Source organism: Pagrus major, chromosome 4 (assembly GCF_040436345.1).
Source record: "Pagrus major chromosome 4, Pma_NU_1.0".
Taxonomy (NCBI): domain Eukaryota; kingdom Metazoa; phylum Chordata; class Actinopteri; order Spariformes; family Sparidae; genus Pagrus; species Pagrus major.
In genome coordinates this window covers 23,940,307-23,958,645 of record NC_133218.1, presented here as the reverse complement: position 1 = coordinate 23,958,645, position 18,339 = coordinate 23,940,307, and the positions used below count along the sequence as shown (strand labels likewise).

Below are 18,339 nucleotides of genomic sequence, written 5' to 3'. Positions count from 1 at the left end.
ACTCATTTACTGAAGTCATTTCTCTGTGTGCTCCTGACTCAGTATGTCCTCTGTAAAGACACAAAGGACACAAGACATTCAAAAGAGAATTAATTTAATAAATTAAACATTTTTCATTGATTGCTTGAGGCAGTAATCGTAAACTCTGCCTTAGGTGTAGGATTAAAGTTAAAACAATGTCAACAGCTATGTCTTTATGACTCTTTGTTATTCCTGACGTACATTACAGTACATTATTGTTTTTTAACTACTTCTCTTTCTCAAATACATCTGAATATTGTCTTATTAAATACTTGTCCTGAAGCCCAATACAAAACAAACTGGAAGCATCGTCCCCTCAATCTTTCAGAGAAATCTGAAAATAAATGGTTGTTAAATGCCAGCAGCAGGCACCATGGAACAATATAAAACTTCATTCTAGCAGCTTCATGTTTTATTATATTTGAAGCAGGGCATTGAGTGGAGGGAGGTCAAGTGTAAAAAAAGAGTATCAGTATGGAGAAATATGTAGGTTTTGAATGGGAGCAAACACAAATAGGTCAGCACATTAGACCTGCTCTTTAAGTATACGTTATTGTAAGGACATTTGAATATAACATAAAATAGAATGAACTACAGGTGAGAGTATATTTTATTCTCAGTAAGTCAGTTTTAGCCATTTTTTTAAAAGCTAATTGCAGCTCTTAATTTCCATTAGCAGCCTGAGAGGGCAGTTTTTTGTTCAGTCACTGATTCTGAAACCACAGCTTCATTAATCATTGTTCGACTAGCCTCTGCAATCTCTGCCTATCTTCACCCGAGGGCATAGGTCAAGGTGTGTGGAACTATAATAAGCAAAAAGGGGCAGCATGTGCTGTACTGTCAGCACATGGACAGCAACATATGAACATGTCTTCAACACATCGTACATTGTTGTTTAATATTACCAAAAGTGCAAGAACATGATTTTACTTCAATTGAAAAGAAGAAAATAGATCAGAGGGGTGTCACTTCAAACGTATGAACCAATTTTTATTAAATGAACAGCACTTACAATCACTTTCCAGTCTTTTACCACATCTGTGCACATTTAAAAGCAGAGCAAAGCACCAGATAAAGACCCCAAAAATATTGACAGATCTTGAGATTATGAGCCCTTTAGGTTGGCTAGTAGCAAAACAAATCCTAACTGTCTATGTGAAAGATGTTACTGAGGATTTAAAATTATTTTGATAGCACAATTCCAGTATCAAAATAAATACCACAGATAAGAAAGAGCGTCACACAAGTTGTTAGTAACCTGCCCACTAGTCTTTGATTGCCGTTACATTATAAAACAGCACAGAGAGTTTGCAGATTTATTCTTCCAGTGACTTAAGAAATTTATCGTAGGCGGGCTGATCCATGAGGCCGTCCAGTTCTTCAGGTTTTCCAATCGTCATCTTGATTAGCCACCCTGGACAGTTAAGAGATCATTTTAAAAAGCCAGAAATGTTCATGAACAAGCTGTTACACGATTCTGGTTACTCATCTGCCTTGGCAACAAATCCACTGGGCATGATTCCTGGAAATGATTACAACAAATAAAAACTTTGCAAGACATTTACCCTCTGCGTAGCAGGCTTTATTCACAAGCCCAGGATTCTCTGCCAGCTCTGTGTTGATTTCAGTCACTTCCCCTGTCAGAGGTGAGTATAGCTCACTGGCAGCCTTTACGCTTTCCAAGGCACCAAACTCCTCTACAACACACACACACAGACAAAATGACAGATATCACACTGCTGAACTTGGTTACTTAGACAAGTGTGCAGGGTGTTTGAAGCTCTTACCCATTTGTTCAAGACTTTGGCCAACTTCAGGGAGTCCACAGTAAACCACATCACCTAATGCTTCCTAAAATGATACAACAGCATGAATAATAACAAAGGCTGCAATGGTATGAGATTTCCACAGTACATGATTTCACAGTATTACAAAAATTATTATTATTATTATTATTATTATTATTATTATTATTATTATTATTATTATCAGTTATAATGACCCCTAACTTTTTTTGTTGAACAACCGTTTTATTATAATTTCTCAAATTATTGTCTCCTGACTGACTTGAAATTTGATTTAAACTAATATAAAAGTATTTTTTCTTCTACTAATACGGTAAATTCAAGATCACAGAAAAACGAATGTGCACGGTATGATAAAAGTCCATTTTCATACCACAATATACCATGAAACCGAATACTAATAATCTCATGAAAAGAGCAAAACCAACTATGCAACTGTTTCTCAATTATTTATGTTTATTTATTTTGTAAGTAAACAAGGCAGCCTACAGTCAGATTTGCAGGGCCATCAGTGTAGACACTTACTGACATTGAGAAAATACACTACATCAGAAATCACTTGTTGCCTTACCGACAACCTACTGAGATTTCAACCACAGTGATATATATTGTACTATACTCAATCATTGAAGTACAGCTCATCACATTCAGCCTGATCAATACTTTGGAGGCAGCCACCCAAACTGCTGATGTCACCAAGATGTGAAACTTTTTCTCCAGTTCCTTCACACACAGTAACAAGAACAGCTGCACCAAAAGAGTGTTTATGTTGGCAGTGATGGGATATACTGCCCCAGGCCATCAGAAATTACTGTATTATTCAGAGCATAAGTTCCTTTATAACATATATATGTTGGACTACTTAACAAGGCAGGTAAAATTGACCAGTTAGATGTAAAATGTGTTCAAATATAGTATAAACTTGCCTGCTGTCCCTCGGATGAGACTGAAATGAATGAATGTAGAGATGCTTCTCCATATGAGATACATGGTATTATCAAAAGTGTCTATGTTTGCATGATGAACACTTACTCGTAAGAAGTGTGCTTGAACTAATCCAACACATTTTTTATCTTAACCAGATTGACAGATCATTTACAGCTCCTAAATAACCTCTTACAGTCAGACACTGCAGGACACTTTAACCCTGAAATGTTTCGGTGACTGAGATGAAATCGCAACTGAACTTCAATTAGTGTTACCTTATCCGTATGCAAGAAAAAAATACATACTATAAATATTTTGCAAAGAAAATTAACGGCAAAGGGCATGAGCCAGCACACAGGCAGCAGCATTAGAGACAGCGCTATGTCTTTGAGTTTGAACTGCAATGTGAGTCCAGGGTTTGCCATCATTGCTTTAACCCATAAACTAAACCTTGTTCCTCATGGATCATGGCCACCTGGTTGTACTGTCGCCCACCTAAAGAAGTTTAAACCGTCCGTAGTCTAAGAATCATTTAGTCATTAGTCATTCTTAAATGCATGCATTTACGTTTTACAACACCTATTTGTCGCTGAAATCTAGAAAAGAAATACCTTTAAGTAAAGAGGCAGCCCACCAGTGTCAACTCAAGTCATTCTTGTTTTCGTTACAGTTTGCTCATTTGTCCTGTCACGCTATATTTAGTCCATCGTTAATGTGGTGGATGACATTTAGGTTACAGATGTCGTGGGTACACATGGTCAAAGGTTTGCTTAAAGTTCAAATTCCCAAGTAAAAGTACACTATTAGTGCAAATTGATAAAGGGCACACTTTGCTCAGAAATAATCTCATCCACGGTTTATGAGCATTTCTCTCCGAATGCAGTGATGATATGAGAGTTAATGAGTATAAACAGAGGCAGTAAAAAACACTGCAAAGATGACGTGTGTGAATATCGTCAGCCTGACGTTCACATTATCTAAATCATTGAGAATACTGTAGGTGTGGACAGCAATTCAGAGGTCTTTAACCAAGCTGGACAATAAACATTTTGACAATGAACTAATTTTCTTATAATAATAATAAACTTTATTTTTATAGCACCTTTAAAAACAGAGTTTACAAAGTGCTTTGACAAACAAGCAAAAGCAGGAAACTCAGGAAGACAATATTACAGAATAAACACAAGAAAGCCTGGTCTAAGGTGAATTAAAGGCAGAACAGAAGAGGTAAAAACACAAAAAGAACAACATGAGTCAGTACAAGTAAAATGAATAAAAGCCATAAAAGAAGCAAAATCACAGAAAAAGAAGAAAGTACTGCAAAAATAGAGATAAATAAAAGAATAAAATCAATAAAAGGACGATAAGACGATGACATCACATCAGAGGAATTAAGAACAGATAAAAAGATTAAGCGCTGTAAAAAGAATAAAGGATAATAAATAGATTAACAATAAATAAAAGTAGTAAAGGACAGTAAGAAAAGGACATCACAGGAGAGCAGTAAAAGGAATAAAAAGATAGAAAGATGAGAAATCTGTTTTAAATGGTGCCTTCACATAAAAGCTCAGTTTGAGTTTCACCTCTTTCTTCACCTCAGTCGTGCGTGACATTAAACTATAGTTCGACTGGTCAGCAGCAGAGATGAAATCATTTTATCTCTAGATTACAGCGGCTGTGTGGCAAACCTGTCACAGCTCAACATGGAAACAACACCTCCATGTAAACATGTTCAAGTCAAGTCAAAGACAGAAGACCGCGGCCTTCATTCAAAGCGTGAGGAGGTGCCTCCCCTTCAGACTTTCTGCACACCACTGCAGTTTGGGGCTAATCAATTGTCTCAGACAATAGTCATAAAACAGTACAGGTGAGGGCAATGTGCAGCACTGAACTGCACACTGCAGACATTAGGATATCACTATTTTTACTTTCATCAGTAACCCTCTGAACTAAGTGTGTCATAAATCAGTGATTAGTAATACAACCTACCTGAGCATAACTGCTGATACCAACTGTGCCGATTCCACCTTCCACTCGCACCCACTCGTGCTTATCTGTGAACTTCAGGGCTGCGGGGAGAACAAAGAAATAAGGTGGATGAATCAGTAAAACCTCGTGATTCACAAAAAAACTCCAGTTGATTAAAAGTCCACTAATGTCAGAGGACATGGATGACCAGAGAGCACCTCCCTGTACTATGGACCACAGCTGAACAGCAGCCACATTCTTATGCAACAACCATGTGCTGACGAATAAAAGCATATATAGACAGGGCACAATGCAGAAAAACACCGGTCACAAAGTATTTGATTGAGTCATACGTGCAATTAAAAACAAGGGTTGGAGGCTTTTGATACAGAGCTCACACTGTCATCCTTCCAATACCCTGAGGGAAGAGTCACAATGCCTCAACAGCTTCCTGGATTAGCATCAGACCATGCAGAAGAAATACAGGTTTGAACCAGATTGTGAACTGTGGGAGATGCTGATGCATGAGAGCTGAATATGCCTGCTGTAAAGGGCTCGCCTCATCAGGATTAGACTGTGTGAGAGCCTTCAGGGATGGAAATTAAAATCCCATGCAGTGGTGTGAGTGAGGAGGAAGAAGAGAAGCACAATAGTTGAAGTGTTGTCCCACACGTGCACCTGAGTTTCATCTGTCCTCAGCTCTGTGTGACTCCTCTCCAGGATCATGGCTGACTTCTGTCTAATCAGATACTACTTGCTGCACGGGACTCGGGGTAATTCGTTGTCCGCGCTCATTGATTAACATCACAGTCTGGAGCTCGTGGGCTGGCTGTTTTCCCATGACACCAACACAGGGAAGGAAATCACGCTTTTGCTGAATGTCTGAGCTTTTATTCCCTGCGTTTTTCCCTCACTTGCACCGCCACCTCCAAGTTAAAAAACAAACTTCTCGCCGCCCGCCCTGCCGCATTCCCCTGCCCTGCTGTGGGAAAGTGACACAAACTGCGTGAGCTGTCTCGCCCATTGCACGCAGACAGGAATGCGTGAGCAAGCCCGCATGTAGTGTGTAACGCCGCAGCTGCCCCCCCTCACTCCACTCCCACCCCGCACCCCCGGTTACCTGTGGACAGGGCCGAGGTCGTGCTCAGTGTCCGCGGAGAGCCGCTCCTCCACGGCGGCCGAGTCGCTGGGAGCCGCGCTGCCGGCGACAGCTGAGGCAGTCTGGGGGAAAAGTTTGCCGAGAGGCACCGCAGCACCGCTCTCATCGCCATCTTCACTCCGTGTGTGTGTGGCGACCTTTTAATCCAGTGCACATTACACTCGACCGCGGGAGCGCGCACCATCCCACTGTGCGCGGGATCGCGCCTGGAGGGAGGGTGAGAGGAGGGAGGAGGGTGTGTGTGTGTGTGTGTGTGTGTGTGTGTGTGTGTGTGTGTGTGTGTGTGTGTGTGTGTGTGTGTGTGTGTGTGGCCTCTAAAGCTTATATAGCTAAAACAAAGAGCCAAACTAAGACTTCTGCACTTGTTCATCATAACAAATGACCAGAATTATATTTCAGATCTACTCGTGTGACTTTCAGTAAAAGTACTGAGGTGTGAGCCACAAAATGTATTTAAAGTATTAAAAGTACTTGTTCTGCATACATCTCTTTCAATTTTTACATTATTATATTAAAGAGTATGTTAATCTATCTGCGTTAACAGGAAAAGAGCATGTTACTGTTCTTATTATTTTATATACTGTTGTGTTCTCAGCTAGGCTCATTATTTTTTTGACATGTAAAATCTTTATGTGTAAGTAACTGTATGGGAGTAAAATGTTTGGTAACACTTTATAATAACCATTAGTAATAGCTGGTTAATTTATAGTTGATAAAACGTTATTTTAATTTCACTGTTAACAAACAATGGTACTGCTTTATAAGCCATTTATTAAGAAAGTGTAAAGGTTTATAATTCTTTATGTTGACTAGGTCCTTTTATAATCACAATTTTGTCATTTAGATTAATTTCTTGACCATGTATTGGAAGGAATTATTAAACAGTTTGAAACTGAATTGTTTGAAACCACCGGTGTGCTCCACAGCACCACTAGAGGTCTCTGTGTTCTCATCTACAACAATACATCATTTTGTAAGATTATCTTTTCATGTAAACTCTATATGTGTAAGTAACTGTATGGGAGTAAAAAGTACAATATTTGGTAACACTTTATAACAACCATTATTAATAAATGGTTCATTTATAATTAATTACACTTTATTTAATAGTTATTTCACTGTTAAGAAACAATGAAATGCTTTCAAAACCATTTATTAAGCAAGTGTAAAGGTTTATAAACATAAACACAGCAACTTTATAAATGTCATCCAAATAATGTCTATAGATGAACTACGGTATTTATTATTGGAAACATCAACCTTACAATAAACATTGCTACATTATCTAAAGTTTAATTAACTTATAAATGTACCATTTATTAATGATGGTTACTGAAGTGTTACCCAATATTATATTCTAAAATGTAGTAGAAGAAAATTAAAATGCTCAAGTTAAGTAGTACCTAACATTGTACTTCAAATACAGTACTTAGTTACACTATTTATGAATAAAACAATATGACTGTCTCTGGGAAAATTATATTGCAGCTGTAAAGTGGTGGGCAGCTTATTTTTACTCTGACTGGTCAAACAGAACCAGTCAGTACATTTAAAATCAGTTATAAGAACAACATATATCACAGTCCAACTGTTAAGAGGATAAAAAGCTTCAAATTGAGCCACAGTGTCACTATTGTCTCCAAATTCAGTACAGGGACTTGATGTTATTGAACAACACTTCATGTACATGGCATGGATCCCTTCAGGAAGCATTTTAAAACATAAAAACATTTATGTATGCAGTCAAAGCAGCGCTGAGCGATATTTCTGTATTAGCATTGGAATGAATGTGACCGGGTCACTTGTACCCAGAGAGAATTATCACTTTAAATGTTTCCTCAGTGCACCAATTTATTTTTGGACCCCAAACCTATGAGCACACAATCTCATGAAATTAGTCTGTGCTCATTGAAATTGTGGTGCATTAGCTCTGATTGCAGGCCCATCTTTTCTTTAATCACAGTGCCAGAAACTAAAGTACTTTTCTTATTTTTATCCAAATAACAAGGACCTTTTCTGAGGTCCTATTTCCTATTTCTGAGATAACCTTGTTATCCTAAAAATTTTCCTTCTCCTCGCTGCAACATCTTGAAATCCGCTGTCCTGCTCCAGAGCAGCCTTATGAGGACATTTGGCCATCAGTCCAGATGAGGATGACTTCTTACAACTAGTGACTCTGATACTGTGAAATGAGATCTGATTACACACTGAGCTTCGGTAAAAGAACCATCAGAAAGAAACAACGAAAATTATATTTTACAATTTCTTAGCAGTCGTTTCAGAACCATGAGCAGCACTGTTTGTTGTGTGTATGGATTTTGAAACCATAACCTCACAGTATGTTTTTATTATTTAGCCTTTCTGAGGCTGGTGCATTGTTAAACCAATTGAAAAACTCCCCCCTCAGTCACTTCATCCTGGTGCCAGACCTGCTTTGAAAAAAAAAGGGCGCATTTCCACTTCCACATGAAATACTAGTCTTTATTCAAAATCTCAAAAACCTCAAGGACCTGAAGCAAGAAGTCCAACTGAGCAGGGGATTGTGCCAGACACTTTCATGCTGGGTCAGGCTCCGTCTAACACCTGCTGTCAGGAGATGTGCTGATGGAGCATGTGAGGGTTGCCTTGGTGGCATGAATCTTCATGACCAAAAAGATCATAAACTAACTAAAACCTGCTCTGAGCTTTGAGATGAGATGGCAGCAAAAATCAGGCTCATATAGAATAGAATTAATCAAATAAAGAGCACCAGCATCTGGATTATCCTTTTTTGTTTTTGGGCTTTCCCTGGTAACCAGTGAACTGTGGGTAATTACCTTACAGAAAGTGGCCATAAAAGGCTCAACATGCTTGAGAGAGCCATCATGTACTTGACCATTTGACAGTGGGACAGCCCTGAACCCTTGCAGACTCATCGGGAACACACCTCAAAGTCTGTGAGCCTGAATGTGGACATTGGGATTGGGCCTAGGAGCTGCTTACGTTTTTTCCTTTTCATGAAAATCTTAGGCTCTTGAAATAGGAACTTTGTAAACAGATAACAAACACCACAAGAGATGAGTAATGTAGATGCATTTTATTCAGATATAACCATTTTTTAGCTTCTTGGCAGAGGAATTTGTTGAGTCCATCTTGAAAAATCTCAAGACAACAAATACAAGCAGACGTGATTAAAAACCTGAATATGCTGAGACCATGTCATATAAAAGAGGAGCTGGAGCTTTGTTACTATACCTAGGTACATAAATATTATTGATATTATGTACTGTAACTACTCTGTATTTGGTTATCAGTATCAATCACCTCTTGAGGTGTCTCAAAACATATTCCAAAGTATTTCACCCAGGTCTGTGTACAACAGCAGATCACGCAGAACTTCCTGATCAAATACCTTCCATTTACTGTTTGGATGACAACAAGAATTAAAATGTCTCCTTACAGTCAAACAAGAAGGACACACCAAAAGTGTAAGCGATACAAAAGCAGAAAAAAAACATACGTCATTTGTTACCACTCAATCATGTAACCAAGACAACATGATTTCCCTTAATGAAAGAAAGGATCAAACAGAGACTAACATTGAGAACACACTGAACCCACAGGCTCCACTGATGACCACAGTGAGGTAAAGGCTCTGTACGGGCTCCTGCACAGGTCTGACAGCAGGAGAGGTCAGAGGTCATGGCATTAGACGGACGTGCCCTCTGTGGGCGCTGATGTCTTGTTGTCGTCAGGCTTCATGGCAGGGAACAGCAACACCTCCTGTGAATGAACAAAAAGTGTCAGCTGAGGCTTAATTTTTCTCTCAGCATAGCTGTAAAAAAGGAGACCACATCAGTCTGACAGATGTTGGCAGCTCATGCGCATACAGTGCAAGACATTTTCTTTCTTGATGATGTAATCTCTTTAACCCATTGTTCTTTGCATCTCTTTAATCATGTGCTCTTGTTGGAATTCAGGCTAAAGGTCTGAAAAGGACAATGCACTGAGGGAAGGTGCCATGTGGTCACACATACTGCACGATCAGCAGAAAAGCAGGCTTTGCCACTTAACTATTTACAAATAGTTAAGTGGCAGTTTCTTGTTATAGAAAAAGGTCCATCTCTGTAGGTATCGTAATATTGTCAGACATTTAGAATAACAAACTCCAATTTTTACCTATGAGTCATTTACACACCAACATATGTAAACAGTAGGCCCAGGTAAAGATACCAAAAGACCCCTTTCACACACCATGATTCACATGACAGCTTTACCTTGATGTTGTTGGAGTCAGTGAGGAACATGGTGAGACGATCGATGCCCATCCCCCAGCCTGCAGTTGGTGGCAGACCGTATTCCAGTGCTGTGCAGAAGGTCTCATCAATGAACATGGCTTCATCATCACCCTCAGCTTTGGCCTGAAAGAGATCCAACTCAAATTATTGACATGCAGTAATACACACGCTCATACTGCAACAGAGAGAAACTTGAACCTTCAGATAATGGGACAATGGTCAAGATAAAATAAATCTGTGGTATGCAAACCATGGCTTGTTGTTCGAACAGCTCCCTCTGTCTGATTGGATCATTCAGCTCAGTGTAAGCATTGCAGATTTCTTTCTTCATCACAAAGAGCTCAAAACGCTCCGTCAGGCCTTTCTCCGATCTGTGCCTTTAACAAGTGAGAAAGTCTCAGTATGAACCCTGAGCATCGAAACTGTAAATGATAAACATGAGGCTGAAATAAGGCATTTCTCACCATTTTGCCAAGGGACTCATGATTTGAGGGTGATCACAGATGAAAGTGGGGTTGATACAGGTGACCTCAAGGAAATCTCCAACCAACTGTGGGGTGAAAAAAAAAAGTCATCAGTAAAGACAGTTAAAAAAAAGAGAGAAAAAGCAATAAACTGTACAACAGATGGTGATGTTCACCTTGTCAAGGAGGCGGGCTGTGGTTCTGGGTGGAGAACATTCAACTCCTTTCTGCGCACAGAGGACGTCAAAGAATTTACGTGTCTCTGAGGACAAAAGAAAGAAAAATGTTTAATCAGAAGTTACTGGTTATTACAGAAAAATAAACCCTACATTTTGAAGGGACTGTGTGAGAGAGAGATTAAGAAAGAGAATGTCAGAGAGGCACTGCAGTCTACTCAAAGAAAAAAAAAAGAGGACTAAAGTTTTTACCATCACTGTCGTAGCTGTCAGTCGGAGGGAATTTGACTCCCATAATCTTCTCCAGGTCGTGTGTCATGCTCACTCTTTTGAATGGGGGAGTGAAGTCAATCTCATAGGCCTTTCCCTCTGGACCATCAGGGTGGTAAGTCACCTTGTATCCTCCAGTGATGTGCTTCACCATTCCTGAAGCAAAGAGGAGAAGAACCGCTGAGTTAAGAGCAGTTTTGTTCACTGTATGCTTTTTCTGTGAGAAGTGACAAATCTACAATGACATTAAGAAGAAATAAGCCAATTTATATTTGAAAATATACAATAAATTCCTGTGGTGATAATCTGATGTAATGCACTGTAACAGATATGAATAAATAAGTTGCATGTTATCAGTGTGCGGTACACCTGTCACCATGAATGTTTCCCCACCAGTGGGACACAGTACAAAAATAAACCATCCCCCAGATTTTTGTTTAAATCAGACAAGAAGTTTGCTTACCATGACATAAAAAATGTTGTTTGACAGTTGAACTGTTAAATCCCTGACAGCAAACAACTAAAAACCCTTAGGCAATCATTTGGCTGATTGTGCATTCACTTACCTGAGAGTAGTTTCTCTGTGATGTCCATCAAGTCATGGTAATCTGCATATGCCATGTAGAATTCACAGGTGGTGAACTCTGGATTATGAGTGAGATCAATGCCTTCATTTCTGAACTGACGACCAATCTCGTACACTCTGTCAAGTCCACCGACCACAAGCATCTGTGGGAAAAATATGGTGTACAACGTAAATATTTATACATTTGAGAAATGAAACAATACAAAATCTATGCATTTCAAAATAATTCACAGGCACAACATTAAATTGATATAAAATCTCCTCCCTTGAAGTGATTGATTAGTGGGAAGGATGGCTCTTCAAAGTGATGGATTACCTTGTGGTAGAGCTCAGGAGCGATCCTCATGTACAGGTTCATATCCAGTTCATTGTGGTAAGTAACAAATGGACGGGCAACGGCTCCACCAGGAATAATGTTCATCATCGGTGTCTCAATCTAAAGCATTAATGAACATGATTCAGCAAGGCAAGCTTACACAAACCAAGTCCCTATTTTGAACAAACTCATAGATACATTTGTGTTAACAAACTACAGATAACAATTCATACCTCTAAAAATCCCAGCTGGTCCAGGAAGTTGCGCAGGTATGTGATGATTTTGGAGCGAGTCATAAACTTCTGCCTCACATAGTCATTCAGAATCAGATCCAAGTAGCGCTGGCGGAATCGCGTTTCCTTTGAGAGAAAGATTACACAGCGGTGAGAACAAATGCTTCAGCAGTGGTTTTTACTGTTATAATGACAATCAATGTGTCTTCAACACAGGCAGTGACCAAATTCACTGAAACGCATCGAGGATTTCCATTTTTGTGACAATGCAACCAAGACTAGCTGATATAAAAAAGAAAACACTCATTTAGTGATTTGCAGAAGAGGTGTGAACTAGCAGGAACTGCGATCTCATTATGTTATTGTGGCTTTGTTACCTTTTAGCAAGCCTTGTGAGCAGTACAGTATGTACAACAGAGGAAGTCCCCACACTCCTTTCTCTTTCAGTATGAGCAACAGTCATCATTGCCAACACGCATTTAGTGAGGAAAAACCAACTAAAAACAAAATAACTGCTACAATGGTAAAGAGTCATTATATGATCAACTGCACAAAGTGATTAGGAAGAAATTCTGGTAAAAATGTTTGTACAACAGGAGAAAAGCAACATGAAACAATGCGTTTTCCTCCACAAGTTGCAGGTCTACACATTTATTGTAGAGTGATAGTGAGGGTGTGGTATCCTTTAAAAACATCTGTGCATACACTCTAAATCACATCCTGTGATATGCATCAGTATGCAGCTATGCACTACATGCAAAACACACACTGTGTCTACTCTCGGTGGCCATTACCTTGTCTTTGAGGCCAAAGTGGAGGTGGGGCAGCATGTGCAAACATGGTGACAGTAGGGTCAACTCAATGGGTATGATGCTCAACTCCCCTTTTTTGGTCTTGCCTGGGTTACCACGGACACCGATGATATCACCACGGCGCAGTTTGTTGTTGATGGCCACAAACTCCTCCTCGGACTTGTAGTTCCTGAGAGTAAAAGACGATATACAAAAATGAACTCACTGAACTCTTAAGTATCCACCACAGGGAGTAAAAAAAAAAGTTTGAGGTGCAATGATACACTGCATAAAATTTCTAAATACATAAATGTTGTGTAATATCAATAAATCACCACATTTGTTAAAAATATGGGTTTGTGGCCAACTAAGGTGTCTTCACAGTCATAGGTTGTTATCAGGCAAAATTTTTAAAAATATATTGACTGTACTGATCCGTCAGCTTATTATAGAAATACTCAAGAACTAAAAACGGCATCACAGTAAAGCCAACAAATGCAAATAATATTTTTGACCATGAAAGTCATTCTCTACCTGGAGTTTGCCATGACTTGCAACTTCACGCCTTCACCTCGCAGGTCATAGAAAAGCAGCTTGGCACCAGACACCCTCTTAGCATGGACACGGCCTGCCAATCATACATTCAGCTTAGCTTGGAATCTACTGCTGGATTACACTGTACATACAAAACAGGAAATAAGTTTAAGATCCTAAATGTTCCTGGTACCTGACACATTGAGGATGACATCAGTCAGCTGGTCTCCAGGCTGTAGATTATTGTATTTCTCGATGAACTCTGTGAGGGACAAGTCTACATGATACTTGTGTGGGTAGGGATCCTCCGCTGTGCCCTTCAGGTCCTGGATGGCCTGGGAGCGGATCTTGAAGTATTGCTATGTGAGAAGGAAATAGATTATTGAATTTATACAAGACATTGACCAAAACATCAATTGCATAAAAAGTCATACATGATGTATAATGACCATATACAAAAACTCACATTTGGGTCAAGTGTCTCCTCATCTGCACAGGCTTCCTGGTCATTGGACTCCTTCTTTTGTTCCACCTGCTCTTTGACCTTGGCTTCTTTCTCGGCCGCCTTTTTGTCGGCTTTCATTCGCCTCTTCAGCTCACTAATTAAGAAAGATGTGAGCAATAAAAGACGAATCATAGGTTAAATATTAAAGTTTGACTTGACAGATGGTAAACTGTTAAACTGAACACGTGTACGATTTTCCACAAAACCACACAGTATGTTTTATTTCATTGTGGTGTATAAAGTACAAAATAAAACAAGGCCACAACACAACTGAATAAAAACAGAGACGGACTAATAACAATCATGCAGACAGGGGGAAGGGGACCACATTTTTTTCTCAGATGACAAAAGGTTGGTTGTTTTTCTCACTGGAATGGAAAAGCCACCAACCTTTTGTCACCTCTCCATCGGTTCCCGTAAATTTGAGTTGGGGCTGCAGCTGTACATGGGGGTGCACATTTTAACCACTGTCCCCTGACCCCAAAGGCTTGGCACAGCTGCTGCCTGGCTGCCCTGACCAGACACAGCATGTTGAGCTACCACAGCCAGCGAACACACCTGAGAAAATAGACATATATATATATATATATATATATATGTATATATATATTTATATATACAAAGACAGTTTACAGCATTTACAGCAAAGGCTGCCTCTGGCCCACCAGGCAAGATAAAAAAAAAAAAACTGTTGGGGATAATAAAGCTCTACTTGACTACACCAAGACCCTCACTGGAGCACAAATCCAGTCAATGGGGTAGAAACTGACATTAAAAGAAAAAAGTAAATAAAGAGCAACAATACAATGACCTTGACATTAGAGTAAACTAGTTTTACTTTTACTTTTGGTTAGCAAGGCGGGTGTGGCACAGACATCCTGTGAAATAATGATAACATCTTTGATATTCAGAGTCACTGATGTTAAAAATCATACTTACAGGGAGTGATAACAAAAGGTGGATCTTGTTTCTTTATAATATATAAAAAAACTGTCATTGCTGATATTGTTGTTATTTGGCTCCTTCTACACACTTACTTGTGAGAAACATAATTACATACATAACTGAAATATGTTGCTGAAATTTAGGATGACAGCTGGTAGAATTTTTTTTTTTGACAGACTGATGCAAACAAAATGTGTCACAAATACCAATTAATATATTTTTGGAATAAAAGCATGTTGTACCAGATTTAGTCACAGAAACACAAATGTATTTGCTTGACAAAATAGGGAACAGTACAATGCCCTTGACATTAGAGTAAACTACTTTTACTTTTACTTTTGGTTAGAAAGGCGGGTGTGGCACAGACATCCTGCAATATAATGATAACGTCCTTGATAATCAGAGGAAACTAAACATCCTGTTAACATTTTCCTTGAGTTTGCATGCCAAAGTACACACATAATCCCCTGCCTGGAGTTTAGTCTTTATTTTCTTTAGACTTACACCTGCTCCCATGAGTTCAGTTCAGTACAGTTATTGAGGGTACTATACATTTTGACAATCTAGATGCAGTAAAATGATATATTGTTGAATCTAATAATATCTAGAGGAAACAGCATCATTCACATGAAGAATTGTAGTTTTTTTTTTTTTTAAATCAGTTCTATTTATGCAGCCACCTTGTGTTTTTTGTCTCAAAAATTATTCAGTAATCATTGTTTCTAAGCTGTTATTGCATAGAGTACATAACATATGTGTCAGATGAACTTAAAAAAAATCATACTTACAGGGAGTGATAACAAAAGGTGGATCTTGTTTCTTTATAATATAAAAACACTGTCATTGCTGATATTGTTGTTATTTGGCTCCTTCTACACACTTACATGTGAGAAACATAATTACATACATAACTGAAATATGTTGCTGAAATTTAGGATGAAAGCTGGTAGAAAGTTTTTTTTTGACAGACTGATGCAAACAAAATGTGTCACAAATATCAATTAATATATTTTTGGAATAAAAGCATGTTGTACCAGATTTAGTCACAGAAACACAAATGTATTTGCTTGACAAAATAGGGAACAGTACAATGCCCTTGACATTAGAGTAAACTACTTTTACTTTTACTTTTGGTTAGAAAGGCGGGTGTGGCACAGACATCCTACAATATAATGATAACGTCCTTGATAATCAGAGGAAACTAAACATTCTGTCTACCCTTTCCTTGAGTTTGCATGCCAAAGTACACACATAATCCCCTGCCTGGAGTTTAGTCTTCATTTTCTTCAAACTTGCACCTGCTCTCATGAGTTCAGTTCAGTACAGTTATTGAGGGTACTATTTATTTTGACAATCTAAATGCAGTAAAATGATATATTGTTGAATCTAATAATATCTAGAGGAAACAGCATAATTCACAATTTTTTTTTTTTCCAGTTCTATTTTATGCAGTCACCTTGTGTTTTTTGTCTAAATAATGATTCAGTAATCATTGTTTCTAAGCTGTTATTGCATGGAGTACATAACATATGTGTTAGATGAACTTAAAAAAAATCATACTTACAGGGAGTGATAACAGAAGGTGGATCTTGTTTCTTTATAATATAAAAACACTGTCATTGCTGATATTGTTGTTATTTGGCTCCTTCTACACACTTACATGTGAGAAACATAATTACATACATAACTGAAATATGTTGCTGAAATTTAGGATGAAAGCTGGTAGAAAGTATTTTTTGACAGACTGATGCAAACAAAATGTGTCACAAATACCAATTAATATATTTTTGGAATAAAAGCATGTTGTACCAGATTTAGTCACAGAAACACAAATGTATTTGCTTGACAAAACAGGGAACAGTACAATGCCCTTGACATTAGAGTAAACTACTTTTACTTTTACTTTTGGTTAGAAAGGCGGGTGTGGCACAGACATCCTGCAATATAATGATAACGTCCTTGATAATCAGAGGAAACTAAACATCCTGTTAACATTTTCCTTGAGTTTGCATGCCAAAGTGCACACATAATCCCCTGCCTGGAGTTTAGTCTTCATTTTCTTTAGACTTACACCTGCTCCCATGAGTTCAGTTCAGTACAGTTATTGAGGGTACTATACATTTTGACAATCTAGATGCAGTAAAATGATATATTGTTGAATCTAATAATATCTAGAGGAAACAGCATCATTCACATGAAGAATTGTAGTTATTTTTTTCTTAAATCAGTTCTATTTATGCAGCCACCTTGTGTTTTTTGTCTCAAAAATTATTCAGTAATCATTGTTTCTAAGCTGTTATTGCATAGAGTACATAACATGTGTCAGATGAACTTACATACTCCTCAATATACAGACATACAGCGATATAATGATAACGTCCTTGATATACAGAGGCAACTTAACGTCCTGCTAGCAAGTAAATAGCCTAAAGAAAGTGAAAGCGAACGAAACACAACGTAGTTAGCAATATTTAAGAATTGTTTCGACGCCTAAAAAAACAACAAAACGCTCCCTAACAGTAAACCACCACAAATAAACACACAATACGGTAATGCTAATATCTGACACAATAATACAACACGATAACACGCTTCGATGTGAGGAGGACATTTCTTTTAATGCATTTTGGATTTTGTAGTTTTACTCATTAGTGACATGCACTGTCCAGACGGGCTTCGGACGACGTTCAGGACTACAAATACCAGAGACGGAAACGACCTGTATCCTCGGATATATAGGTTTTCGGTGCGTCTCCATATGGAACCCGCACGTCGCTATCATCTTCAGACCTGATGCAACATTTTAGTAATACTGCAAAGCCGAGCGGGAACGGCCATAACTGCTGCAAAAAACAATTGTTCGAAGAAAATATCACCGCCCGAAGAACTGAGAATTGTTAAAAAAGCGATGCAAGAACAGAATAAACTCACTTTTTGCTGAGTTTCCCGTCGTCCACCTCTGTCACGTCTGCCATGTTGTAGATGCTGCGCGCCCGGAAAGATCAACTGACGCGCAAGCGCCGCGAAACGCTAAGAGCTTGACGATGGTGCGTTTGGGTGACTGCCGGAATTGAGTACACCGGAAACAGGCGAATAATACTTTATTAAAAGTCTAAAGCCTACAGCAGTTTTGAGAGTTCTACAAAAAGCTAAAATTGCAACATGGATCAACAACCTGTCACTCAACAAAAATCGAGGTTTCAAGACTTGAGTTGGGAATCAGCAGAACTGATACAAGAATGTGTCATGGTGAACTTTAGAGGCATCACATTTACTACTGCAAGTGAAGCAAGCAACCCTTTAAATCGCAGTGGGGGAAATGTAATGTCTGTCCTGATGGGGGCAGTGAAGGAGAGGTCAGA

At 38.7% G+C, this 18,339-nt stretch overlaps 2 protein-coding genes across 3 annotated transcripts; both read right to left on the bottom strand.

The window, feature by feature from the left end:
• Nucleotides 1–986: 986 nt before the first annotated feature.
• gcshb (glycine cleavage system protein H (aminomethyl carrier), b) lies at nt 987–6,025 on the bottom strand. The gene is made up of 5 exons (XM_073464863.1): nt 5,842–6,025; nt 4,743–4,822; nt 1,809–1,872; nt 1,587–1,718; nt 987–1,435 (listed from the first exon to the last, which is right to left on the bottom strand). Exons 1-5 carry the CDS (start codon nt 5,990–5,992, stop codon nt 1,338–1,340), a joined length of 525 nt encoding a protein of 174 aa, XP_073320964.1. The 5' UTR covers nt 5,993–6,025; the 3' UTR covers nt 987–1,337.
• Nucleotides 6,026–8,937: 2,912 nt separating this feature from the next.
• On the bottom strand, nt 8,938–17,979 carry kars1 (lysyl-tRNA synthetase 1). Of its 2 annotated transcripts, none has more exons than XM_073464237.1 (14): nt 17,909–17,979; nt 13,994–14,126; nt 13,721–13,886; nt 13,528–13,621; nt 12,997–13,183; nt 12,203–12,328; nt 11,970–12,089; nt 11,634–11,796; nt 11,050–11,223; nt 10,798–10,883; nt 10,622–10,707; nt 10,408–10,534; nt 10,137–10,280; nt 8,938–9,642 (listed from the first exon to the last, which is right to left on the bottom strand). In XM_073464237.1, the coding sequence occupies exons 1-14, from the start codon at nt 17,950–17,952 to the stop codon at nt 9,568–9,570; spliced, it is 1,725 nt and encodes a 574-aa protein (XP_073320338.1). In that variant the 5' UTR covers nt 17,953–17,979; the 3' UTR covers nt 8,938–9,567. The 2 variants fall into 2 exon arrangements, with proteins under 2 accessions (XP_073320338.1, XP_073320337.1); XM_073464236.1 differs by lacking the exon at nt 17,909–17,979 and adding an exon at nt 14,423–14,590.
• Between the last annotated feature and the right edge of the window lie 360 nt (nt 17,980–18,339).